The 27,364-nt window shown below is 47.5% G+C and overlaps 1 protein-coding gene across 2 annotated transcripts; it reads right to left on the reverse strand.

Moving 5' to 3' along the window:
• Positions 1–418: 418 nt before the first annotated feature.
• Positions 419–24,582, reverse strand: LOC133345683 (negative elongation factor A-like). 2 transcript variants are annotated; one of them, XM_061556650.1, is made up of 11 exons: positions 24,323–24,582; positions 20,840–21,011; positions 19,716–19,877; positions 14,329–14,418; positions 13,403–13,530; positions 7,606–7,675; positions 7,236–7,324; positions 5,599–5,710; positions 4,804–5,141; positions 2,346–2,445; positions 419–1,161 (listed from the first exon to the last, which is right to left on the reverse strand). In XM_061556650.1, the coding sequence occupies exons 1-11, from the start codon at positions 24,530–24,532 to the stop codon at positions 977–979; spliced, it is 1,656 nt and encodes a 551-aa protein (XP_061412634.1). In that variant the 5' UTR covers positions 24,533–24,582; the 3' UTR covers positions 419–976. The 2 variants fall into 2 exon arrangements, with proteins under 2 accessions (XP_061412634.1, XP_061412635.1); XM_061556651.1 differs by lacking the exon at positions 24,323–24,582 and adding an exon at positions 22,488–23,474.
• Between the last annotated feature and the right edge of the window lie 2,782 nt (positions 24,583–27,364).

Raw genomic sequence — 27,364 nt, forward strand, 5'->3', positions numbered from 1 at the left:
CAGAGCGACACTCGACAAACCACGCGTCCGTCCGCACAGGTGCGTCCGTGCGGTCTCGAGCGAATGCGTGCATCATCGCCCGTGGGTGCCCCTCTCTCGGAGAGATCGGCGCCGTCGCCACGGCGAACGCCGGCAGGGAACCCGCGCCCGAGCGCTCGTGGGCAACGGGGCGACCGTCGGCACAAGGGTGCGTCGAAGAAAAATGCAAAAAGGTCCTTTAAACCGAAGTTTGACGTTGTTTTAAATACCAGAGATTCTCCGAGGTAAATATCAACCATCGAAACAATCTGAAAAATATCAACTAAGGACACCTCTTCGACAAACACGTCACAGTTTAGCAATGTTCAACAACATGTAACGAAACCACGGCCATACACACGTCGGGAGGTCAGCAGCATTACACACGTTCATTGTAAAAGAAATCCAAACAGAGACCATGTGTATTGTTAAGCTTTGACGGGATTAACAAATCAAAACAATATTCAGGGAAAGGACACAGGGCATTGCCAATGGCGTTTTACAAAATATGACGGCACTATTAACATCACCACATTTCCATTTTAGAAAACTAATAAGGCAAAGGCATATTCACTTATTTACCATCTTGCGCGAGTACATTTTCGGTAAGTGAAATGACGTGTGCAGTTGCGACTGCTAGTCCGATCAGAATTAGAGTCCGAGAGCAATCGCATGTGATACAGGGCAGTGCTGCTACAAGGGCTCACATCTGACCACTGGACTACACTGGTCAAGACGCTCCCCCTCCTCTTAGGAAGTCTACATTTATAAAATCAGTCAAGTCTCGTGTTATTGTTCCGACAGCGTGAGGAAACTAAAGCAATTTACACAACGCGTTCGTCTCATGTTGTGCCCGGTGCAGGAGAAACGGCAGTCCCGCGTTACGGGGCACGGCGAGGTTTAGCACGGGGCCCGTCACCAGGAGCACAACTCTCCACGAGCGCGCGTCGCCGCCGCCTCAGGAGGTGTTGGTGATGGGCTTGTACTTCTTGAGGCGCGTCCACTGGCCCGTGGCGTAGTTCATCTCAAACACGGTGTCCACCAGCATGGTGGTGCTGCCGGTGCCGTCGGCCTTGGGCAGCACCTCCGTGTGCTCGCTCAGCTTGATCTGGATGATGTCGCCCTGGTCGGGGCACGGGTTTTCTGCGCGCAAAAACACACGGGACGCCACGTGCCAGTGGTCACACACACGCGCGACCCTGCAGCGCGGACGCTAAATACATGCAATGACGATGCTTGTGAGTGTTGCCGCTGCGAGACGAGCGCGGCTGACTGGCACAAAGCTGCATTGAGAGTTGCTGCACAGAATGCAATCATTGGCAATGTTTTCACTCCGACTTGCCTGTTAAGTATTCCCCTTAATCGATGAGAACACATTTTCACTTCTTTTTGAATGAATTATCGATTATAACCCAGATTGAGCATTACCATGCACGTGACCGTGATTGCACCAAAATCTTTTCTTAATTGTGTAACAACAACAAAACACTTAAAATAATTACTTATTTTCAAGAGCATCCTGTCAAAGAAGTTTGGCCCCATACCTTGGTGACAACTTTGGTTAATTTGGGAATAGACTGGGACACTCAAAGAAAACTCACAAATACGTGGAAGAACTACGACTCCACACGATCAGTGAAGAAACTGGCTGCTGTACTGCCTTCTGAAGACACGCTTCTCTCTCTCTCTGTGCATGTTCTACCAGTGCCACCACGCCCCGCGATCATCCACTCCGAAACCCAGCACAAGCTGCACGTCTACAAATAATAAATCTTGAGCGAGGAATGCATTGGCGTGTGGATTTTGAGAGTGGGAGTGCCTGTAAGATATACTACTCTCTAGAATAGTGGTTTTTAACCATTACTGCAGCCTTGTACCCCTTTTGTTTTCAATCGTAAAAAAAAATGCACAATGTAAATAAATACATAGGTTTGATGAAACTAAGTAGTTGTACTTACGTGCCCGTGCTTAATTTGTTTCGATGATTTACCTTCTAAAAAAATCTTCCCATGTCCCGCACCCCCAGAAAAGGTCATCTCGCACTCCCAGGGGGTGCGTGCACCCCAGGTTAAAAACCACTGCTCTAGAGTAAGCCGGAGGTCCTAGAGAGCTGGGCTGACATTAAATGTGGCCTCCAAAAGGATGGAAGTTGCAATGTAGCGGCATGGAACCACGCATTGGTCATTGCGTCAAAAGTTTTGGTTATATTATAATATATTATCACTACAAAAGCTCTACCTCTGATAAGCAGTTGGCTATGTCTGGTGCGAAAGTTCAACATCAATACATTCACACTCGGCGTGAACCCAGGCAGGAGCACCACTCACCTCTGGATCCGGCCATGAATCCCAAGATCAAGGCCTTCTCTGGCCTTGTAACTTTGTTTGCAGTTTTAAACATCTCTTGCGCAGCATACATCTGTTCTCTCTGTAGCATAACACCAACAAAGACAGAGAATGAATACAAAACATGCAGAAGTATTCAGCATGTATACGACAGGAAAGAAAATATTGAGAACCTAGCCCAGGGGTCGGCAACCAAAATAACAAGAAGAGCCATTTCTTTCCAATTCGGTACAAAATTCAGTATTTCAAGAGCCGCAATGCATCTGAGTACATACTGTACATACGTACATATCGTCAAGAAGCAGCCCGTAAAGAGCCGCATGCGGCTCCGGAGCCGTAGGTTGCCGACCCCTGACCTAGCCGTACACATTTTTCAGCGATACCCCTAATCAGTCCCTCCGATACAGTGAGAAGCGTTTGACTCCAGTCGCACGGCCCCTGAAGCTTCGGGACAAGGAGAAGTGTTGGGCTGCCCTGCATGGCTCCAATCTGCTTTTCGGCAGTGGTGCAAACAAAGCCATGAGTAGAAAAGCTTGGCTACCTGGGGCCAGCGATCAACTTACATTAGTGTGATCACCGTGCAGGCTGGTGGCACCGACTCGCGACTACATTTATTTTTAAACGTTCGCGTACCAGTGACTGCGGGATTTATTGTGAAAGTAATTTCTGTGGTTTGTGAGCATGAATGGCGTGGAGGCTCTGGGCCGGGATGGTGTGTGGCCTGCGGGTGGGGGGACACAACGCCAAGGGCCAGACACGAGAGCCAGCGGACAGCGGCTGCCCATATCACTGCCGGCTAAGATAACTACTAATCAGACATTAATTACTACCGATTTAAAAGAATGGAATAAATCTACCAATTGCAAATATATATCTTGTCCATTTTAATATTGTGATGGTTGTCTAAGAGTGTTTCGGAACACACCGATGTTGAGATGGGTCATCTACAAAGTCGCAGCCATAACCCCCGATTGTTATTCCTTGCTGAATGGGCGTGCCCACTAGGCCTGGGCATCTGCGTTTTACAACTATAAGTGGCGACTCCGTATCTTGCGAGTTCATCTCCGGCTATCTGGCTGAGTGTTAAGTCATCGAGGAATGCAGGAACCATAAGGCCTGGCTTTGAGACAAGTACTGAACAAAGCATAATAAATTATTCTGGGATGTTGAGGCCAAAATTCCCATTTAAACTGCACTGCGTAGCACACAAGTCGGCTTTTTGCTCTCGCAAAGCTCCGAGTGCTCTGCTCGTAAACAAAAAGACTGTGTCGCTACTCTGCAGAATGGCGTAGCCCATGAGCAGAACTGCCTACAAGTAAACGTTGTCTGATGCAATACGAGAGTTTATACATCTCACCGTCTAAAGTGTATGTTTCTATGCATGCTTTGACCCAAACCGCTCACTACTTTAAACGTGTATGATTGTTAACGCACAGGCCTCGAGGCCCTCCCCTCGCACATGTGTCGAGCTGGTAGTTGTGCACAACTCCGGCCTCCAACCCAATACACGTTAAGCCACTGATTGAGCGCACTCAAGAGCAGTTATGCTCATTGAGTTATGATGAACTGCAGCACTGCTAATGGCATACTTACTAAAGAGTGTGCCTTATTAATGTGCATGCTCATTTTATTCGGGATAAGGTGAAGGGTGCATGTTTAACGGAGTGTGACAAAGGCATTTCCGTGCGTGACACCGGGAGGAACACAGAGAGGCACTGTGATCTGGAGAGACGCACGACAGCCGTTCATCAGCACAGGTGGGGCCGTAGCGGCCAGCTGCAGCCTTACCGGGTGATTGTGGACCTCGTGTGGCTGAGATAGAGACTTAGGCATCACTTGCTTGTGCAAGTAAGATATATTCGCATTAAGAGATAGGAGATCTGGCCTTGCGGGTAGGTCTGCTATACCTAGATCACCACATCATACCTTTCAGTTAATAATCTCACTTCAGGACATGTAGGAGCCTTGCAGACTCAACTTCATACAAACTCGGACACCTAAATGTTGCCTATACGGCGTGTATGTGGAGCGTGTTATGTCGATCGAGTGGGTTTTTCTTTTATCTTCTTGTAACAAGTGGTGCTAAATATTATTGATACAATGCTTAAAACTATGAGGTTATTAAAATACCAAGATGTCTTGGATGCTGCGGTGGTCTTTTATGAGTCCATGTAGTGTCCCTCAATTGTCTTAGTCTGTATCCTGCTCGTGAGAACTTTGGGGCGAGATCTTTAATTGTGAAAATGATTAAATCTAATATGATTTAATGAAGAGCAACCTCTGCAAAACTGGTCAGATATAAATTCAAGACCGCTTTCTTCCAAAGTCGACGAGAACCACTGTACGTGCCGCCATCGATTACGATCGCCGCCCAACACTCGCCAGACCAGGGAAACGCTCTGCCCGGACTCGGGAATGCACCTCCGAGTCGGCCACTCACCGTGAGCGAGAGGTTCTTCTTAGGCTGGCTCTGCTGCGTCTGCTGCGTCTGCTGCTGCTGAGCGACGGTGGCGGCGGTGGCGGCAGGAGGCTGTGGAACGGGCACGGGCTGCTGCTGGCTAGCCGGGGCCTGCGCGAGGGTGGGGGTGGTGGGCTGCGGCGTGGTGGGGCTCGGGGAAGCGGCGGGGGCGGTCGCGGAGGAGGGCAGGGCACTGCTGTAGAGAGGCGCCTGCTGCTTGAACGGGTTCTGCACCATGGGGACGGTCGGGGAGCTGGGGGGCTCCTCGGGGGTGCGGTTCGACTGCAGGGCGTCGCGGATGGCCGCTGCCCCACTGGCGCCTGTGAGCCGCAACATACACGCCGAGCGGTGCTTCCATGCGGACCTTCACCACGATATACAGTCGGGCAGTTTCGCTATTGCTGGTATGAGCGAGCATGCAAGTTTACTGCCGCTTTTAAGTATGATTTTAAGAAGAAAATGTGTCCATTGACAATGATGGAGCAAAATGTCCAGGTTTGTGTGTTCGGGCTGTTTGGTCAAGATGTCAATCCAGCCTGAGATTATGTATAATGCTGAGGTTCACATTACATTCCACAAACAAGGATGCATTGAATTCATCTGGGTGGCAATTCACTGCAGCCATTAACAGGGTGGATAGGCCTAACGCGTGTAATTTGCATAGCATGTTTTTAATCGATAATATCTCCGATGGAACGGACCAGGGAAATCGCAACAGAAGCAATCTTTGCATGCAGCTGTGCGACAGGGTGGGGGCGGGGGGCGAGTTTCTCTCACCAGAGGGGGCGTCTGTGCTGGGGTTGTAGGACGAGGAAGGGATCATGCTGGGTGTGGCCGGCAGGTAGCTGGTGGAAGGCATCGAGCTGTCATTGCTCAGTGCTCCCAGTTTCTGCAAGACAGAGGGGCGGTAGGCGTCACCTTTCGCGCTGCTACGTTACTCAACAACAGAGGAGGCAGTTCACACACGGGCAGACGTTGCATCACACATTGCACTTGCATAAACAACCCTTTGCTTTTATTGCCATTTTAATCATTTTTTATACTCATAACCCTTCAAGTCAAGTGGCCACAGCATGCGAGTTGGGTTGTAGTTGCGAGTCGTGTATGTGGTTAGCGAGTATGGTGCGAGTGTGTATGGTGTTAGTGAGTGGGGTGTTAGTGAGTGGGGTGTTAGTGAGTGGGGTGTTAGTGAGTGGGGTGTTAGTGAGTGGGGTGTTAGTGAGTGGGGTGTTAGTGAGTGGGGTGTTAGTGAGTGGGGTGTTAGTGAGTGGGGTGTTGGTGAGTGGGGTGTTGGTGAGTGGGGTGTTAGTGAGTGGGGTGCGAGTGGTGTGGTGCGAGTGGTGCGAGTGGTGTGGTGCGAGTGGTGTGGTGCGAGTGGTGTGGTGCGAGTGGTGTGGTGCGAGTGGTGTGGTGAGAGTGGTGTGGTGAGAGTGGTGTGGTGCAAGCGAGTGGGGTGCGAGCGAGTGGGGTGCGAGCGAGTGGGGTGCGAGCGAGTGGGGTGCGAGCGAGTGGGGTGCGAGCGAGTGGGGTGCGAGCGAGTGGGGTGCGAGCGAGTGGGGTGCGAGCGAGTGGGGTGCGAGCGAGTGGGGTGCGAGCGAGTGGGGTGCGAGCGAGTGGGGTGCGAGCGAGTGGGGTGCGAGCGAGTGGGGTGCGAGCGAGTGGGGTGCGAGCGAGTGGAGTGCGAGCGAGTGGGGTGCGAGCGAGTGGGGTGTTAGTGAGTGGGGTGTGAGTGCAGTGTGAGTGGGTGAGTGGGGCGAGTGCGGTGTGAGTGGGGTGTGAATGACTGGGGTGTGAGTGGTGTGGTGCGAGTGGTGTGGTGCGAGTGGTGTGGTGCGAGTGGTGTGGTGCGAGTGGTGTGGTGCGAGTGGTGTGGTGCGAGTGGTGTGGTGCGAGTGGTGTGGTGCGAGTGGTGTGGTGCGAGTGGTGTGGTGCGAGTGGTGTGGTGCGAGCGAGTGGGGTGCGAGCGAGTGGGGTGCGAGCGAGTGGGGTGCGAGCGAGTGGGGTGCGAGCGAGTGGGGTGTGAGTGAGTGGGGTGTGAGTGCAGTGTGAGTGGGTGAGTGGGGCGAGTGCGGTGTGAGTGGGGTGTGAGTGACTGGGGTGTGAGTGAGTGGGGCGTAAGTGGTGTGCGAGTGCGGTGTGTGTGTGGCGTGAATGGGGTGTGAGTGAGTGGCGCGAGTGCGGTGTGATTGAGGTGTGAGTGACTGAGGTGTGAGTGACTGGGGAGTGAGTGCAGTGAGTGGGTGAGTGTGGTGTGAGTGGGTGAGTGCAGTGTGAGCGAGTGGCGTTTGTGTGCAATCGGGTGTGAGTGCGGTGAGCGAGAGAAGTGTGAGTACGGTGTGAGTGGAGTGAGTGAGTTGGGAGTTAGTAGGGTGTGAATGAGTGTAGTGCGAATGCGGTGTGAGCAGGGTGAGTACCGGAGTTGATACAAGTCCAGCGGCGTAGTCTGGGGTCACGGGGTTCACGGCCGCCTCATCCTTAGCCGCCTTCTCCCCCTGCTCCGCCTCTGCCAGAGCAGAATCACAACGCACAAGCCGGCGCGCACATCGTATTCAGTGTGCCGGGGTAGGATACGCGACGATAATGGACGGCCGAAGGTCAAGCACGAAGCTTGACCACTGTGGAGATATTTCAACGAAATCAGTTAATGTTAGGGAGTGAAACGAATTGTCATCATGGGATGGCGAGAGTTTGTGACGGCGTGCGGGAAAGCCATCGTCCGGCGGTGGACAAACGTTCCCGAGAGGAGCAGGGGCCACGAGGAGACCCAGCACTGGGAATACCGACCTGGGGCCTTTTTCCTCCGCTTGGCCTCGCGGCCAGCTCCCACCGCGTCCAGCTCCGAAATGTCCAACAGCTGCACACGGGCACGCACGAAGTCACGAGCAGACGTGGGCACGAGCACTCAGATGGGAATGTACATGGGCACAAAAAAAGATCCCATATATAACATTTAACAAACTGTTAGGGCAAGTTCTGATAGGAAGGACATATTGTTGTACAAGTACCTTTTCCTAAAAACTTATATTAAGAGTGCTTCTGCCTATTTTTTATGTCATAGTTTTTTTAGATCTGGATTTAGCGCTGTGGCACAAACACGTGGTGAATCCCCCCCCCCCCTGCCTCGACCACACAAAAGACACCTGGGAGGTTAATACTTCACTAGCTGGCTTAAGAAAGTCAGTAAAATGTTATATAAAACAGCAAGCCCAATGGGGGCTAATGAAATTACCGGGGAAACCCCGAAATTGGCTTCTCAGAGGAAGCAGCAATAAAAGAACACGAAATAAAGAAAATGACACACAAAGACAGAACCCCACAGGGGACCAGGGGCCTTCCACCAGACAGCAACATCCACCAAAGGGAGGTTAATCATTACAAGCTGGCTGGGGAAAGTTTAAAAGTTCAGCAGTAGAGTTACAAGCTTAGCTATATCTTCAACATCAGGATATATATCAAAACATAACGTGAGAATAAGAAGCACGGATTCTTGGCGATAAAGATGGGGAACTGATGTATTTTCGGTACAAGGAAAAACGCTGGACGACGGCTCGTCGCCATCTGGACCCCAGAACCACAGTTAGCAGAGATAGTACGTGGACAACTCAAACCATACTCCCCGCTACAATAATATTATTGGACCTCGTGGTGACTGCCCTCCCACACACACACACACAACGCGCATATCAGTACCAATAAGATGTTTCCACGGGGTTTTTGATCCGAAAAGGGTTGCCATTCCAAAGTGGTGAATTAATTACACTGTGTAACAATTTGTTTTGTTCCTGGGTAGCAAGTGTTATTTTCTATTTGCTTGTGCCTCAAAAGTACAAAAAACGGCTATTATTATTTCCCACAAACTTTGCTTTTGTGACCAGAACAGTGATATTATAAAATTTACCTATTTTCCAGAACATTCCAGATAGATTCAGTGCTAAGTAAACTTGGAGTAACTTCTAGAACATTCTAGAACTTTCCAGTAATATAAATAGTAGTATAAATACAGGGACCTTAAAAGCCCACCAGTTCAGTTTAGGTTTAGCTGCCTAAGTGGATACATATCTGCATTTTTCTGGGATGACATCAAGAGGCTGCAAGCATCCGGCAGATACATTTTTGCTTGGTCTGTGGCTAATTCATCAAGACAAGAGCGAAAAAGTACTCTGTGGAAGCATTTGCTAAGATGTGCGAGGCCTATTTCGGCATGCCTGTCGGGGATCAAGACAAACCCTGGGCACCTCATTTCACCTGCGAGCAACGCAAAAAAACTCTGGAAGGTAAGATGGACAATTGTTGCTCAGAATTTTATGTTATAAAATTTGTTACAATTTTTTTTATTGGAAAAGTTTTTCATTTTTAAATGTTTTACAATTTTCAATGTCATTGAAAAAATATATATCATACATGAAAAATGTTGCGAGAATCTCTTACATATTAGTCATGGGTGAAATAACTATATTTTTGTAGGATGGTACAGAGGGGAAAAGAGAGCCATAAAGTTCACTATCCTAAGAATTTGGCGGGAACCCACTGACCACGAAAGCAACTGCTACTTCTGCATGGTGGACCCTTCCAAACGTCAGACTGGCAAGAATGCACCTGCTATCACGTATCCGGACCTTCCTTCATCCATCGCCCCGGTGCCACACTGCCATGAGCTCCCCGTACCCACTCCTCCGGAGAGAGAGCAGCAAGTCAGAGAGGGAAGAAGACGTTGTAGATCCAGATGACAATTTCAGAGGTGGAGCTGAGGAGAGAAACCCATACTACCTCAACCAAAAAGACCTCAACGACTTGATCAGAGATCTTGGTCTCACCAAGTCCAATGCTGACCTTTTGACATCTAGGCTCAAGCAGTGGAACTTGTTGGATGAAAGTGTGCAAGTTGCAGATCAGAGGAAGCGTCACCAATCTTTTTGCAGCTTCTTCACCTGTCAAGATGGGCTCTGCTTCTGCCACAATGTGACCAATCTGTTCGAGGCAATCTGAATCACCTGTAACCAGAATGAGTGGCGCCTCTTCATTGACAGCTCATCCAGGAGCCTCAAAGCCATGCTGCTCCATAATGGTCACAAGTAGCCATCTCTTCCCCTGGCTCACTCGGTGCACCTCAAAGAGGATTAACAACAGCATCAAGACCTTGCAGGACGCCTTGAAGTATGACGAGTACGGCTGGGAGGTCATCGGAAACTTCAAAATGTTGGCATTCCTGATGGGTCTCCAAGGCGATTTTACCAAGTTTCCCTGCTATCTTTGCCTTTGGGACAGCAGGGACACCAAGGCGCACTACCACAGGCGGGACTGGCCACAGCGGACAGAGTTCTCTGTGGGGAGGTACAACGTCAAGTGGGAGCCACTGGTGGACCCCCGGAAGGTGCTGATGCCACCACTGCACATCAAATTGGGCCTGATGAAACAATTTGTCAGAGCTGTAGATAAGGAGTCGGCAGCCTTCAAGTACCTTCAAGACTTCTTCCCGAAGATGTCTGAGGCAAAGGTCAAAGCCGGTGTCTTCGTCAGACCACAGATAAAGAAGATCCTAGAGTGCAATGAATTCTCCAAGAAGCTCAATAGTAAGGAGCATGCGGCTTGGAACAGCTTTGTCGCAGTGGTTCGTGGCTTCCCGTGCAATCACAAGGTCGAAAACTATGTGGAGCTGGTTGAGACTCTGGTGTAGAATTACGGCATAATGGGCTGTAGGATGTCCCTCAAAGTCCATATCCTTGATGCTCATCTTGATAAATTCAAGGAGAACATGGGAGCGTACTCAGAGGAGCAAGGGTGAGCGCTTCCACCAGGATATACAGGTAGTCCCCGAGTTACGATGGTCCAACTTACGATATTTCGATCTTACGATGGCGATACGACAAAATTGCCATCAGCAACCTAACATTGTTCAAGTATGCAGACGACGGACAGAATCTTGGTGAGTACAGTCCAATATGATACGTTACGATGCGTTCAATGCATGTATGATACGTAGCTTTAGCGATTTCGTTTTAAGGTTACCATGATACAATACGTTCAATGCATGTTAAAAGTTTTTATAGCAGATAGGATTGTTTCCTGAAAAAACTTTCTATTAAATTGCAGTTCATGTAGGTAGGCTAAGAATTTACCTTGGTTTTTTAACTTTACACTTTACTGTGCAATACAGTATTGTAATTAATTAATACATAAAGTATATAGTTTATACAGTACGGTACTGAAAATTGCTCTGTTTTGCTAAATTATCACCATTCTTTAAGACTCCTGGGTAGGCGAAGCCATCTTCGACTTACGATATTTTCGACTTACGATGGGGTCGTCGTAACGCATCTCCATCTTAAGTAGAGGACTACCTGTACTGGACTTTGAACGCCGCTACCAAGGACAGTATAACGTGAACATGATAGGAGACTAAATTTGGGGGATGATTCGTTAAAGTGATTTACAGTATAATCATAAATCTCGAAAAACTACTCACTTCTAAATCTTTTGGAGTCATTTTTGTATTACTTTAGGATAAATACATGTTAATTTTGATTCATGTTTTTTTTCTGACTTTATGTGAACGAAGATACAAATTCGCCTGTTTTCTCATTGAAAATAGGGAAATTTCAAAACATCACTCTCCTGGTCACAACAGGAAAGTTTGTGGGGAATAAGACATTTTCTATACATTTTAGGCATATGCAATTACGAAAGAACACTTACCACCCAGGAACAAAAATTGTGTTAGTGTTGTTCTGCAGCATTGTTCTGTCCCTAAAGTTGCATGAATACGGTCGTTTAGAAGTATTTTAGTCATTCGTTTTCTTTTCATCACATAATCTTACCAATGAATTCACACTAAACATTTATAAGCATCTACGTCACGAATCTCCACTCATATGAATATTATTGTTTTGAGATTTCTTGTAATTGCATCATCTTACCAATGAATTCATTGATGTCCCACTAGCCATTTGATAAGCATCTATTAGCCAAACCTACACACTCGCATGTACACGATTGCTTCGGATATTTCTTTAATTGCATAATCTTACCAATGAATTGATGTCACACTAAACATGTATAAGCATATATGCTACGAATCTACACACTCGCATGAACACTATTGTTTTTAAATATTTATTTTAATCATCTAATCTTACCAATGAATTCATTGATGCCCCCTTTTGCCTTTGGACACATGTTTCTTTAGCACGGTTCAGTATGAAGTCATTTTTAAGGACTTTCCTATCGTCGTGTATTGTCGCGCTACTATGAGGAGTTAGCCGATTGTTCTATTGCTCAGTTTAACAACATAACCATTGAGGTTTAATTGGACGCATCGACGAGTATGATATCTGCAAGAGCACTGTTGTGGCAATTCCGATCATAAGTGTGTTCGCATATTAGAGTGTTGATAGATATTAAAGTTGCTTCACACAGAAGAGCCCGAGTGGTTCCTTCCCAAGTTCATGCATAATTATATTAATTATAAGAACTGTATCCTGCAGCGAGATCCGAATCCTGAGACCTGACAATTCCACTAAAATCATAACCAGAAAATGTTTAAGCGAGAATCATAATCAGTAAAAGTTAAAGCTAGAATCATTGTATTATCATGATTGGTAATACACCTCGACACAACGAAGCTAAGCATCACACACACACACCGTCACACACATAAGATACACCCCTAGACAATGAAGCCGAGCATCACATCACACACACATCAATCACAAATAACCACACACAAGATACACCCCCTAGACAGCGAAGCAAAGCCAATGATAATACACGTAACTACACGCACACCTATCGATCATAATACAAACTAACACACACACATTCATAATACTCCTATATACACACACATCGACCATATACATACATTTTCACGTAATATTTTACACACATATGATTGATCACATTACACTTGCACTCAATAAACATCAATTAACATGAAACACGTTAAATTATTTGATACATTTTTTATCATTTGCATAATTTCATAAATTCCCACAGTTTTCATTTATTTTATTCTTTTTCACAACACAGTATATACAACACTATGAATGCCTGTATGGCACACGAGGGGAGGCCCGGGACCAGTTCAAATATTGGACTCTGTTATTGGTCGTGAGCAGACATTTAACTGTTCACCGGATTTGTAGCGCAGTGCGCTAATCACTAAACAAACACTCCCCACACAGCCACACACATGAGCACTCACACGGGCAAGTACATGCGGACATGCAGGGCAGATGCTGCACATGGCACCCCTCTACACATTCACATAGAACCATTCATGTTCACAGGTTCAGGTCACCACTCGGCACAGTTCGAGATTTCCCAAAAACTTCAGAACATTCCTCATTAATCAGCAGCAAGTCACACGATTTGTACATCGACACCGACAATGGACCCGCAATGTTACAAAACCAAATATTCCCGTGTTGTGTTTGGTATCCCACGCCGTTATCCCAGGGTGAAATATCATGGGGCCTCTCCGGGGCGCACGCTATCGCGTTTCGTGCTGCACGGTGCAGCCACCGTGGTAAAGCAGCGAGGGCAGTGTTCGCGGCGATCGTGGAGCCGGGCCGCCGGGCCTCACCTTGACCCCGCGTTCCTTGCGGAGTGGCGTGCGCGCCGAAAGGGGCGTGCGTGTGCCGGGGGAGCCGAAGCCGGGGGAGGCGCTGGGGCTGCGGAACGGCGCCTGCTTGGGAATTCCTTTCAGTGGCGCTGCACAACAACCACCACCACGCGGTCAGGTGTGAACCACAACCACCACCACAAACTGTCAGGTGTGAGCAACAACCAGCACCACCACCACCACCACACGGTCAGGTGTGAACCACAACCACCACCACACATGGTCAGGTGTGAGCAACAACCACCACCACAAACTGTCAGGTGTGAGCAACAACCAGCACCACCACCACGCGGTCAGGTGTGAACCACAACCACCACCACACATGGTCAGGTGTGAGCAACAACTAGCACCACCACCACACGGGTCAGGTGTGAACCACGACCACCACCACAAACTGTCAGGTATGAATAATGACCACCACACATCACGTAGAATTAGTTCAGCAAAGAGGGAGTGGATGATAATTTCCGACCCAGGAACACAAACCTATTTTTCCCACGAGGTCTATTATTTTCCAAACGCAATTTTGCCCAACACGGCATTTTCTAGGAACATAACCCCCACATCCGGCGAGATATTACCGTATATGTTTACCTTTGGCATGTGGTTACATGTAGACGCTTGACTAATCAATTGCCATATTTGAATACAAAAATTATTCACCTGGATAATTGCAAGGGTGTCCAGGGACTTCATTCACTTGTTGGTGAAAGCAAATGTTTTCGAATTCATGGGATTTATAGGAGGTTTAAATCACTAAAAACTGCCCAAGAAAATTCCGGGCTGGCTTGCGAACGTCGTTAATGTAAACGTTAACACCAAACTTAAGATTTAACGAATGCGTCGAGGTGATGCATAGTTGAATAATGGGCGAAGCAACGACTCACTGGTGGTGTCAATCTTCTTCACAAGGCCCCTCCCTTTGGCATGGAAGGGGATTCCTGAAGTCTTCTTCAGCTGTTGTGCCGTTTCCGTAGCTGTGAAATAAACACCGTCAAACAACATTATGGCCAAATCGACAACAGCTCATCTTTACATCGACTCATCCATTAACAATGATTATTAAGCTCATGATATGTAGATTGAATCGCGTATGTGGGAATCAATGTTTCTTAAAAGGAATGTGTTGTATGAATTGGGATAACATCAACTATTTTTATTTTACCAGGTAAGGCCCACCGAGCTATATAGCTCTTTTTCAGAAGTGGCCTGGCCACAAATAATAGCTCAACGAAGTCGCCGATCATGTGGACATTTATAGTCGCAGCCAAACACTCTAAATGCACGTTTCTAAACGCGAGGGGAAAAGCGGAGGACCCAGTGAACAATCCAGGCAACCGCGGGGAGAACATGCAAACTCCAAATATACAGGCATCAGGGTTGGGATCAAACTCACGACCTCCTGTATACCAGGCAAGGTAGTTACCATATCAATATCTTGAACAGACCACACAACTTGAATCGTCACAATTTGTCGGCTCGCCAGGTGTAGTCAACTCTTACACCTCGATTTTACACCAACTGATGCAACTCTCTTAATAAGCAAAACCGAATAAAAGTATAAGAACGCAACAGAGCATGAGATGTAGCAATGTAAAAAATTATTTCATAAAAAAAGGTTCCCAAAACTTTAAAATCAGTTTGTTATCTTTAAAATCCAATTCATGTTTAAATTTTATATTTACTATACAATTCAGCCATCAAGAATGCCATAAAAAAACACCAGTAACAAATTTAAAGCTGTTGTATCCTAACCCTTCTTCCAAAACTGAGATTAATCATATTTGATGAGATTTTTATATATTATCTTTTTACTTGTTTTTTTTAATGAGTGAAACACACCAAAGCGCACCAAACTGCAAACACCAGGTGTTGTTAAGTAATGAACTGGAGGAGGGCTAGGATGGCAGAATTTGCAACCTTGCTTCAAGGAAAGATAAGGCCTGATGAACGGGCACATGTCACCCGTGCAGGCGGCAGAGACAGTGGGAGTGTCAGCCAGACATAGTTAAGGCAAAAAGCCCAACCATCCTGCATGGTTTTAAAGTAACGTCAAAATTCGAAATTCAACAACAGAGTAGGCTAAATTATCGATCCTCGCGCTCGCTCAAATTGGAGACCAGGCTGCGAGCTACATCAATGAACCATTGCCATTTGCTAATCCAATACTGAATGTTAATATTACTGAAGTCAAAACGAATTCTATGACCTCAGCACATGGGCAAATAATAGGGCAGTGTCGACTCAAAGGCAATGGAAGAAACAGAGGCGCCTTTGTCTACATCACAACCACAGAAAGCCAGGAATCATCACTGATTGTGTGTTCAGGGATTCCGAGCTAGTTAGAACATGCAGCTGAGGAAACAAAGATAAAGATAAGTGGGTCAGCTCAAGGCTGTGTGCACAGGGGGGGAGCTGATGTAAACAACCCTGCGCGTCTGAACGTGAGGGGGCCTTGGACCTGAAATTAAGAATAACACTCCCAGAGCAGAAGGTTGGACAGGGGAGAGAGCTGATTTAAAAGAGTGTTGTATATCTCTCAAGGCGGGCAAGACCCAGCTGAATAACAAGTCTGCGGGGGTCACCAGAAGTTCGCATTCGCCTAGTTAAGACAAAAAGCTCAATTATTCTGTATTGCTATTAAAGTAACGTTAAAGTCGGAATTTAACAACAGGGTAGGCTAAAGTTATTGATATTCACACCCACTCCAATTAAACCAGGCCACAAGTTACGCCTACTGAACCATCACCATTATTAAGTCAATATGAAATGTTATTTCCATACTTTAATACTTTCTATACAACTCGACCCGAAGCATATGACAATCAGAACCTTCCTAAGTCAAAATTGAATCGCACCCAGACAGGAGCGAATAGTCGATATAAGGTTGACGAGGGAAGGAAATTAAGAGCACGGCGAACTGCAAACGTAAGCAAAAAGCCGGGAACAACACCAGCCCAGCAACAGCGAGTGGGGCTTCGACAGGCCATAAAGTAGAATAATAACTCCCGGGGTCAGGGGACACAAGAAGAAGCAGGCAGACAAAAACCAGAACTGACTCCAAGGTTCAACCGCCCTCACCTACTCAGGAGTGACAGAAATTAATGAGGCCTTGAATTAACGGCAGCTGGACGGCAACAACAACGGCGAGCAGAGATAGGGTGGGGCAAAGACTGCGGGGCTATGAAATGCAACTTCGTGTCAGTAAAGCTCTGACAAACAAGTTAAGTTAAAGACATCACAATACATAATATCGCACATAACATCAATGTTAACGCTATTCACCGTAAACTATATTCCGCTTATATAACCATGCAGGCACCAAGGAATACGAATTCCTAGGATCAAGAAACTTACCCCTTAACCTAAGATATCGGAAATAAAGTAATAGTAATAAGCATATGCATGAAAAGACAAAGTAAAACTTATGGAAAAGCCAGGATAACGGGATGAATCACCACCAGGTCGAATATGAATACATAATAAAAAAAACGATGTTAAACCCAGGGTCGGAGAGAAAGGGAGATCCCGGCCGTCTTTGTATCCCCGCAGCGCGGGATAGGAGTGTGTATACGCTCGGGGAAACACCTCCACTTGAGTCAAGCACCACGATGGGAAACGACAGACCTTAGGTTACATACAGAATCATAACTGTGAAATAGTAAGGGACAAATGTTAACTTAAAACTTTTTAACCATTTCTTTGTGCGCCGGGTCGGAGAGGGTGTTGCCCCTCCCTCCAGGTTGTGCAACACGAACAAAGACGCCTATGAGACGATTTGTAACGTCTGTGTTTTGGGTTCATGAAGAAGGCCAGACAAGAGATAATATTGCACCCAGACAGAGAGACGACTTCGAGGCAATTTGTAACATCTGATTGTTTGCTCGTGGGTTTTATGGAGGGAGTGTGACAACGGAATATACCGTGAGTGATGCACACAAGGACACACGGACGTACGGACACACACATGGACACACCTGCCTACGGACAGATCCTGACACAGCAAAAATCGGAAGAAGCCCCGCCTTGTGGGCGGGATCCAGGGGGATTTTTCGGCATAAAGGAACGGATCCTGAGCATTGGAAACGAGTGCGACGGGAGGGTCGACTCAGGAGCGAGTGCGACCAGCGGGTCCACTCAGGAGTGCGACCAGTGGGTTGGCTCAGGAACGAGTGCGACCAGAGGGTCGACTCAGGAGTGCGACCAGAGGGTCGACTCAGGAGTGCGACCAGAGGGTCGACTCAGGAGTGCGACCAGCGGGTCGACTCAGGAGTGCGACCAGCGGGTCGACTCAGGAGCTCGACCGGGAGGGTCGGCTCAGGAGCGAGCTGCGACCAGCGGGTCGGCTCGACTCATCTTCAGCTCGTCAACCTCTGCCGAATCGGAGGTCTCTGCTGCCACCGGAGTGGTGAGCATCGCGGTTCGGCGACAACCCAGAGCTGCACGCTACGAGCGAGTTGTGGGCGCCACCTACCGACCGGGTTCCGAACTGCGACAGCGTATCAACAGCCATCCGACAGGGGAGCGACTGATACGTATGACGCGCACCGCCCCCTCACCACACGACCACCAGGCGTCTGTTTGACATAAAGAATCGACTCCGAACACTGACTATTCAAGACAACTCTTACCACTCAAACACACTCGAACCCATAAGCCATCCGTGGCTGGGAAGGCATCACAACGAGACCGAGTGATGGCCATCCGTCGTTTATAAGAGTATTCGTAATTTTTATCTTTAATATTTAGTGGGCTGTACTCTTAATCGCATAAATTCCCAACAGATCCATCAATACGAACTGATTCTTGGCACCTCCTTCCGCCGAGCCACGCTCACGTGGGGAGTGGTGGCCCACCGGATCCTTATCAGGTGATCTGGTCCCCAATTAGTAAACTTGGTATAAGATAACGATCTTCGGAAAAGGAGCACCGTCGCAGGCCCTTACTCCGAGCCGTTCTGTTGTCAGATAACCTGCCGATGTATCTGTTGAGATTGGTGCCTTTAAGAATAATAACTGTTTTTGATTGTGTTTTTTTTATCGCCGTATAATCTTTCAAGTATCTTTCAGTCATAATCGCCGCACGTACTCGCATCCTCTACAAAATATTCAACTGTCCCGTGACCCAAGGTGCTAACAACGTGATAAGGGTTGCGTATGATCAATAAGGAGTGCGGTACTGCGTGAACAATATTGAGTATAATCATTCATTAACGTTAAGGTTTTCTTAGCATAGTATTTGCATGTTTTACTGTATGATGCCGTGTTGACGTTCCGGGATTGAGAGTTCGCATACTATATCATAGTTAAGGTTGAATTAGTAATAAATTGATCAATACAGAAGTGGTTGTGTGATTCTTTCCTGAAATCTATGCATAAGATCTGCTTCTGCGTTGAGATCTGAACTTGGTGACCTTAATAAACACACTAATACATACTCAGTAAATGTTAAAGCGATAACGGGGTGAACCGGGGACCTAAAATATAACCACGAATACACACTCTGGGAATGTTAAAGCGAGAATGAGACGAACCTAGACAACGATGCCGAGTTAATCTAAGTTAATCTTGCATACTTACACCACACCTGCATAACTGCATACGATTAATTGCCTTATTCCGATCGATAACCCACCCTCGTCACCGAGGCGGGGTCTGGTTATCATAACGACTTGCATTATGATAATTACACCCACTCGCACAATTAATACGATTACCTCTCGAATTGGCATAATTAAAATGTGCATAATTACATAAATTAACATATTTCCGGATAATTACACATTTGGCCAAATTTCATTTAATTATTATTATTTTCACTGAATATTCATAACCCACATATACAACATAATAATTTCACCCACGCACGCATACAACATAACAAATTTTGATAACCAACATATACAACAAAGCAAACAAACATCCAACTACTCCTACTTTAGCTGTCAATATAATACTGACACAGCCATTCAGAATGATATAATGCAAGTTTAACACACGTAGGCTTTCGCGACCAATATCATCCATAAGAGGTTTTTTGGGTTAGATCGCGTAAATATATAAATGTGTCGTTAAAACCCATCACCCGATGAAGCGAGTTGTAATTACTGGCGAAACGTCGTACTCAGATTGTAAATTTAGAGCCTGAGCCTACCTAGGGGAGGCCCAGGACTGGTTAAAATAACCGTCACTGGTGTTGGCCATGAGCAGGAATCACTCCCAAGCGCTGCAGCACACAGAGGGTGGATGCACCGCACATCACCATCGGGGCTCACATTTCTGCAGGAGCTCTGCCCTCAGCGTGGCACTCTTGGGCTTGCGGCGCAGCTGGAAGTGCTTGGCGGGAGGTGCGAGCGGCCCCACCAGCGTGGTGAGCGCGCTCTTGTTGAGGAACTGGCACTCGAGGGGCAGCATCGTGGAGGCGTCGCAGTCCACCACTGCGGCACAGCAGAGGCGCGCGGCACTGTTAAAGCCAAGCTCACCCTCGCGCCCGCAGCTCCTTGCCGTCGCCAAAGTAGCGGCGGCCAGAATGGGGTCGTGTAGAGGAAGTCTCTGCACTGCCTTCACAGGGAACAGAGCTGAGGGAGCTGCGACGTGCGTATAAAGGAAACCCTCGATGTCATTACAGCATCTGGCAATTTGAAATCTGGAATTCAACAGTACGCTCGTAATGGATGCACTATGCATAGCGACACTCTAATGGCAACACTTCGGCAACACTTCGGCAGCGCCGTGTCATGTTCAGTCAAGGGCTGGTGCAGCTCCCATTAGAAATTTAAGTTTAATTGATTGAAATGTTGTTTCATTGTTTCCATGTGTTTGCAAGCCAGGTTTGGAATGTAAAGCAGGACATTTTGGAATTCTGAAGACTGTACGAGTGCTCAAATTATCCAAGCATTAAAAGATTCAGAGCCAAATAAATACCTGATGTCACGATTATTCGCAAGTCATTGTAACTTTCTGACCTGCCCCTACTGGAAATTTGTGAAAAAGGGATTCATGGTTCGTTAAATTTCTCCAGGATAAATAAAGATTCTGATTGTGAGTGATATATGCATATGAAGAATGGAAGCCCTGTTATGTTCATACAAGAGGTCTGCTGGATCTGGGCAAGGCCGGAAAGGAATCTCAACGAAAAAGTTATTAAAGTTATATAAGCTGCCCTGCCATTAGAGTACCAGGCACATGTAATGCATCCAAAAAAGGAGTCAATGCATTTCGATGAATGCAGTACTAGAAAACGTATCTGCCACTTAATTTTCAAGAAACCATTCCACCACTCCACAAAAAGTTGGTGAAACGGTGGCATCTGATGTCGCTCGAATGAGGTTCTGCAGGTTTTCCATCATTCCTCTCGTAACGCACCATGTGCAGTGCGATGCCTCTGCATCAGACAAACCTTTCTCTTTGAGGTCCCCCAGGACACTCTGCGCGTTGGAATTCTGCTCCTCCAGCTCGAGGTTGAGCGTTCCAGAATCCGGGAATGTCCTCACGACATCGGCGATCATCTGAACCCACAGGTCCGGGTCGCTCCGGGCCAGCGTCAGAATGATTCCCAGGGCACTCTTCATCTACAAGGTTTCAACAGTGGTGTTAAAGGCTTCACGTGTAAGAATCACATTACCTCTGCCAGACCTTGCAATGTGGGAAATTCCAAATGACACAAACGCTCACATTGGTCAACATTTGCATCTTACAAAGTTCACAAGTACCATGATATATTAACAAGTATGAACAATAGACACAATTAGCTTAAAGTACCAATATAATATTAATGAATATATACATTTTACAATGAAAATGTGCATTTTATTTTCCATAAAGTGCAACCAGGGCAGGAAAAAATATCGAGAGGGTAATGCACCGACTTTCCACAGCTGAGAAGAGTTTATATCCTACAGCTCATAGCACATCGTGAGGTTGACCCACATCCAAAACATCTTCTGGTCCCATATTTTAATCTGCTTTCATTCACCATTGTCTGGCAAAAAAACATCTCCAAGCATGCGTACAAGCTCGTGAAAAAAGCATCAAGTGTGCAGCCTGTGTACGGAGCACAAGGGAGAGCAGCACAAGGGGGCATTCCGGTTGGTGCTCGATTGATGTGGTTGAGGTGTGCTGCACTCTACAGCGCTGCTCGGCCATTGCAGATCCTGTTATCCGTGTTTACCCACACATCTATTTCTCTTGGTAAGGTGTGGATAAACGTAACGAAGTTACAACCACTTACAAATCACCGCTCATAAACATTCCCCCGAATTTAATTTCATAATTCACGGCTCACTGCGGTACCCAGGCAAATGGATAGTTTAACTGACCCATTCACAAGAGCAATCATCGGGGACGCCGGTCTGCCCGTCGTCACGACTGTATAGAAGACGCCTGGGTGAGTGTTTCACTGACAGTTCGCATCGCCACCCAGGTCGTGCATTCACTATTACCATGTAGCTCGTACCACACACAATACAGAATATGCACTCGAAATGGCACTGCAGTGTGCAACAAGCTATTCCCCTGTAGTTTGTGTGCAAGTCATCATCATCATCAGAGCTCCTATATGATGATGACGATTGCAGCATTTTTGCAAACTTAGAAGAAGCTCTACAGGATCTGCTCAATCACTTTTCAGAGCATCCAAGCAATATGGTCTCACCAACAGCATCCTGAACTTGATCCAATCATACCAAAACCAGCCTTACTACAGTCGACCTCACACCACTGTTCATGGCAGCAAAATCAAGGTGGTAGACAAGTCACCCCGTCTTGGCAGCACCCTTTACAGGTCACGAGGAGGCAATGACAAGACTTACTCCACATTTACAAAGCTCATCCTTGGAACGTTGAAAAAAGAGAGGCTGGAATGAGTGAGTGTTGGTTTCTCAGGGAATATTGTGGTGTACAGAGTTGTTAAGCTTATTACTTTACGCTGCAGTCCTGGACTATATACAGCGACAATATCAGACAGCCTGAACAAGTACACCAGCACCGACAGCACCAAACACTGGGTACACACTGGCAGGATCATTTACCAAACACAGAAGTTCTACCATACAGCGGTCCACCCAGCAATGAGACACGTGTATGAAGTCGGACAGGCATGCCAAGATACGGGACTTCAGGATCTTCAAGCAGGTCTTGCACAGCCAATAGTGACTGGCGGCCAACATCAGCAGCAACAAGGCACCCCAAGTCCACCATCAGAGCACGTCAGATGAACATCTGTTGGCAGAGGTCATTTATGCAGCTTGTTGAGGCGGACTGCCAAAAGCAAAGCTGGAAGCTGAGTGCAACACCTCGCACTGCAAATCGCTAGAATAAACCGACACTCAAGACTCGATGAGACCTCATAGTGTGATGAAGCATCTGTCAGCATTGACTGATGGATGGGCATTCATTAATCCTTCGCAATGAGCTTTAGGGAAGTGTACAATCGGCTATTAATTCTTCTCTTGTAGGGCTGGGCGATGTCGATGTTGGATGTTGTTGAGCCAGTTGAGGGCTGTGAGAGCGATGTTGTGAATGTCAGAGATGCTGCCGGCAAATGTCCAGAGGATCCGTTATTAATATTTGTTTAGACAGCGGATGCGGTTTTTGTATAAGCTCGCACCTGATAAGTCAAATGGATAGCCTGTAGTTATGGGTGATGGTATATCTGTAATCTCAGTACTGCCACTGGACATCACATTACCATGTACTGTTTAATTGTCAAATCAGATATCGTCCAAACACTGGGCGCAAAATGATCATAATCGCTACAACCATCCCTATTACCACCACCACTTCCTAGCATGACCACTGTTATCATTACAATTCCTATCTCCATCACCATTCCCAAAACCACCACTCCCAGAATCACCACTACTATCAACCACGACCACCACTACACACTTTCTATCATCACCACCACTCCCACCAACATCACCCCCCATCATCACCACTTCCATCACTTCCTCCCATCACTATCACTTACCTAATCCTATCACCACCACTCCCATCACCACTACCTCCCCTCATTACCACTACCTCCCCTCATCACCATTACCATCACTACACCGCCACCACCACCACAACTCTCATCACCACCACTACCTCCCCTCATCACCACTACCATCACTACACCACCACCACCACCACCACAACTCTCATCACCACCACTACCTCCCCTCATCACCACTACCATCACTACACCACCACCACAACTCTCATCACCACCACTACCTCCCCTCATCACCACTACCATCACTACACCACCACCACAACTCTCATCACCACCACTACCTCCCCTCATCACCACTACCATCACTACACCACCACCACCACCACAACTCTCATCACCACCACTACCTCCCCTCATCACCACTACCATCACCACCACTACCATCACCACCACTACCATCACCACCACTACCTCCCCTCATCACCACTACCATCACCACCACTACCTCCCTAATCACCACTACACCACCACCACCACTACACCACCACCACAACTCTCATCACCACCACTACCTCCTCTCACCACCACTACCATCACTACACCGCCACCACCACAACTCTAACCATCACTACACCGCCACCACCACAACTCTAACCATCACTACACCGCCACCACCACTCTAACCATCACTACACCGCCACCACCACAACTCTAACCATCACTACACCGCCACCACCACCACTCTAACCATCACTACACCGCCACCACTCTAACCATCACTACACCACCACCACCACAACTCTAACCATCACTACACCGCCACCACCACCACTACCATCACTACACCGCCACCACCACAACTCTAACCAATGAGAGGCGAGTGCGCGCGCCCACGTGACCGCCGCGCGCCCAATGAGCGCCGCGGGCGCGCGGCCCGCGCCTTGCCTCGTCCACGGTGCGGCGCGGCAGGTGCAGCACCCCGAGCAGCAGCTTGAGCTTCACCGGCGACGAGAGCGCGTGGAAGCACTCCTGGATGTTGCGTATCACGTCCTTGGTGAGCAGCGACACGATGCTGGAGGGCGTCCACAGCTCGTCGGGCGAGCCCAGCTTGTTGTGCAGCCACAGCGAAGTGTCGCTCTCCCGCACCGACGCCATGTTGCCCCGCGAGCGCAGGCACCGCACCGGGCGCCGCGGACACCTACGTCGGCCCGAGGACCCCGCCGCGGACACCATATATAGGGCCGAGGACCCCAGGCCGGCGCCGCGGACACCTATAAGAGGGCCGAGGAGGACCCCAGGCCGGCGCCGCGGACACCTATAAGAGGGCCGAGGAGGACCCCAGGCCGGCGCCGCGGACACCTATAAGAGGGCCGAGGACCCCGTGTGGGCAGTGGACGCTGCAGCGAGGCAAAGCTGCCCCGTGTAGCCTGAGGCGGCTGTTGGGGCAAGTGCAGTTAGCGAGGAGCAGCGCGCAGTGCGGCTCGAGTTGTCGTCATCAGCCATGGCCATTCCACTGCTGGATGAGATCGCTCCGTCTCGGTGACGGACGTCGGCTCCCTCGCCTGGGGTAGAAGACGGCGTGGGTCCGACCCCGACCCTGGCGGACGCCGCCGCCGCCTGCTGCTGCTGCTGCTGCTGGACTCTATTTGGAGTTGGCGGGCCTCTCTCTCTGCCAGTGGTCAAGTGGAGACTTTTCCCTCTGCGTGCTCCGGGTTGTCCCTCCACATTTAGAATCGACAACACGCGTGTAGAGTGCTATTTGGCCGCGATACAGTTCCACGTGATAAGCCACTTCGTTGCGCTATCATTTGTGGGCAGGTCGCTTATAGAAAAGAGCATCTTAGCTCGGTAGTAAATACAAGTTTAGTTTCAGACGAATTCTATTTGGCTGCCGCTCAGTTGTGTGGGAACATCACCGCCCCTCGTGTCCGTGACGAATTGTCGTCCACGCGAAGTGTTTCGGGGTTAGATCACGTCAATAAATATACATGTGTCGTTAAACCCGCCACCACCCGACACAGCCAATGGGTAAGGTTTGTCACGCAAACAGAACGTGGCAATTCGCTACCAGTGCAGCACACCGGCTGTGTTGGAGAGTAATTTGTAAATGTCGTGGTTTACTCTTCAATACACCGCTAAGCTAAAGTAACTAACTGGCACGTTCTGTTTACTGACTGGCTGTGTCGGGTGGTGTTTCACGACACATTTATTTCGATCGCGAAAGGCGACTGCGTGTTGAAGATAAAATAACTCATTCGTAGGTGTCATAGGTGCAGCTCAGCAATAACCTGATCAAGCCCCTGCTGCGGGAAGGGCCCCCACGAGAGCGACCTCAAGTGGTGTTTGGTCTACTCATCCACATTAGCTGGAAGAGCTGGAGCCCACTGTTGACCCCACCACATGCGCCGGGAGATGGACTCGACAGAGGCGTAGCTAGGATATTTTGCGCCCGGGGATGAACTATAAAATTGGCGCCCCCCCCCCCCCCCCCCCGTTTAATCACATTTCCCTAATACATCGAATAAGGAATAACAATAAAAATTTTAATGAAACATTGTATTTAAAGAAGCAAATTTATAGAAATTATATTACATGGCTCACTCAGTCACTGTTGTAGACTGGTTGACATAGTCTACAAAAGATTATTTTTTCTTGATTTCATTGTCACAAACTGGTCAATCATGTAATCAAAATCTGTTTTTCCCAATTTTTCTCTTTCAATGCTAAGAAGAGCAAGATCGCTGAGACGATATTGTCCCATTGAAGCACGCAAATACGACAAAATAAGTTTCAATTTTCTTGGTTCTTTCGGTAAAGTCACGTAGAAGGGAAGTAATAAAATAATAAAAAATGAAACATAATAAAACAATTCATTCAGACGCTGTCGCCTCGACAGACCTGGTTTTCACCCGAGGACGGCTGCTTGCGTTGTGGCCGAAACGTCGTGAGAATTGTTTTATTATGTTTTATTATTTTATTACTTCCCTTCTACGTGACTTTACCGAAAGAACCAAGAAGATGAATCCCTGCAGTCACGAAAGCTTTAAATCGAAATTTAAGTTTCAATTTGCTGAACGACCGCTCACAGCTTGCAATTGAAACTGCTATTGTTAATACAATTTGCATTGAAATTCGCAAATTCGGAAATATGTTGTCTCCATAAAACACAATAAAACCAAGATGAACCAAAGGAGTTTCTGGTAGAACTTAATTCCGGTTACTGAGCAGCATTTTGCAATCTCCAATTTCTGTGAAAAGTTCGTGGCCATTTATGTCGGTGTCATAGAAATTTCCAAAATCTGTGCAATTTCGACGAATTGCATCGACATCTGTGTCGGATAGAATAGTTTTGACGTCCAGCAGAAATCCAAATTTTGTGTTCAGGTCTTTTAGTCGTAAAAACCGTGTTGATAAAATACGCTCTTCATAACGCGCACAATTTCTTCTTCTCCTGAAAGTCCTGCAACTCTTGCCAGTTCTCCTGGCATCTTCCGACGTCGCCTAATTATTCTGTCCACATCGATCCCCCAGGCTGTGCATCTTGTTTTGGCGTTTTCTACAGCAACTTGGCTCAAATCATCACGAAGCTTGACACATTCATGCTCCAAAGATTCAAGATCAGTTGCTGCTTCCTTGAAATTCATAGTAGGATCCTGTAAGCGCTTCTGAACACGATCATTTTTTCCAAGAATGACATTCCAGAAATGTAATAAAACTATGAAGTAAAAATTTAATACGCATGCAAGTAACTGCATCACTTCTGGTTTCAGGCGTCATAGTTACGTCCTCTGATAATTTGTCTAGCAGCCCTACTAGTTCATCCAGTCCTTCATAGATAGATAGCTTTAACAGCTTCTGATCGTGGGCACAGCTTTTTTAAACTCTTCCCAACGAATTGTTGAACGAGAGAAAAACAAATATATACGTTCAACTGTTACAAAAAATGTGAAGACAAGTGGATCCTGTTTAGCTGAGTGTACTCCTGCT

The sequence above is a fragment of the Lethenteron reissneri genome, chromosome 22 (assembly GCF_015708825.2).
Source record: "Lethenteron reissneri isolate LAM-NWPU_2019-01 chromosome 22, ASM1570882v1, whole genome shotgun sequence".
NCBI classification, from domain to species: Eukaryota; Metazoa; Chordata; class Hyperoartia; order Petromyzontiformes; family Petromyzontidae; genus Lethenteron; species Lethenteron reissneri.

Coding starts and splice junctions, on each gene's coding strand:
- LOC133345683 (XM_061556650.1), bottom strand. CDS start 24,532: ATGGCGTCGGTGCGGGAGAGCGACACTTCGCTGTGGCTGCACAACAAG. Junction 21,012..24,322: donor CGCGCCGCACCGTGGACGAG/GCAAGGCGCGGG, acceptor GAAACCTTGTAG/ATGAAGAGTGCCCTGGGAAT. Junction 7,676..13,402: donor GCAAGGAACGCGGGGTCAAG/GTGAGGCCCGGC, acceptor GCCCGTGTGCAG/CTGTTGGACATTTCGGAGCT.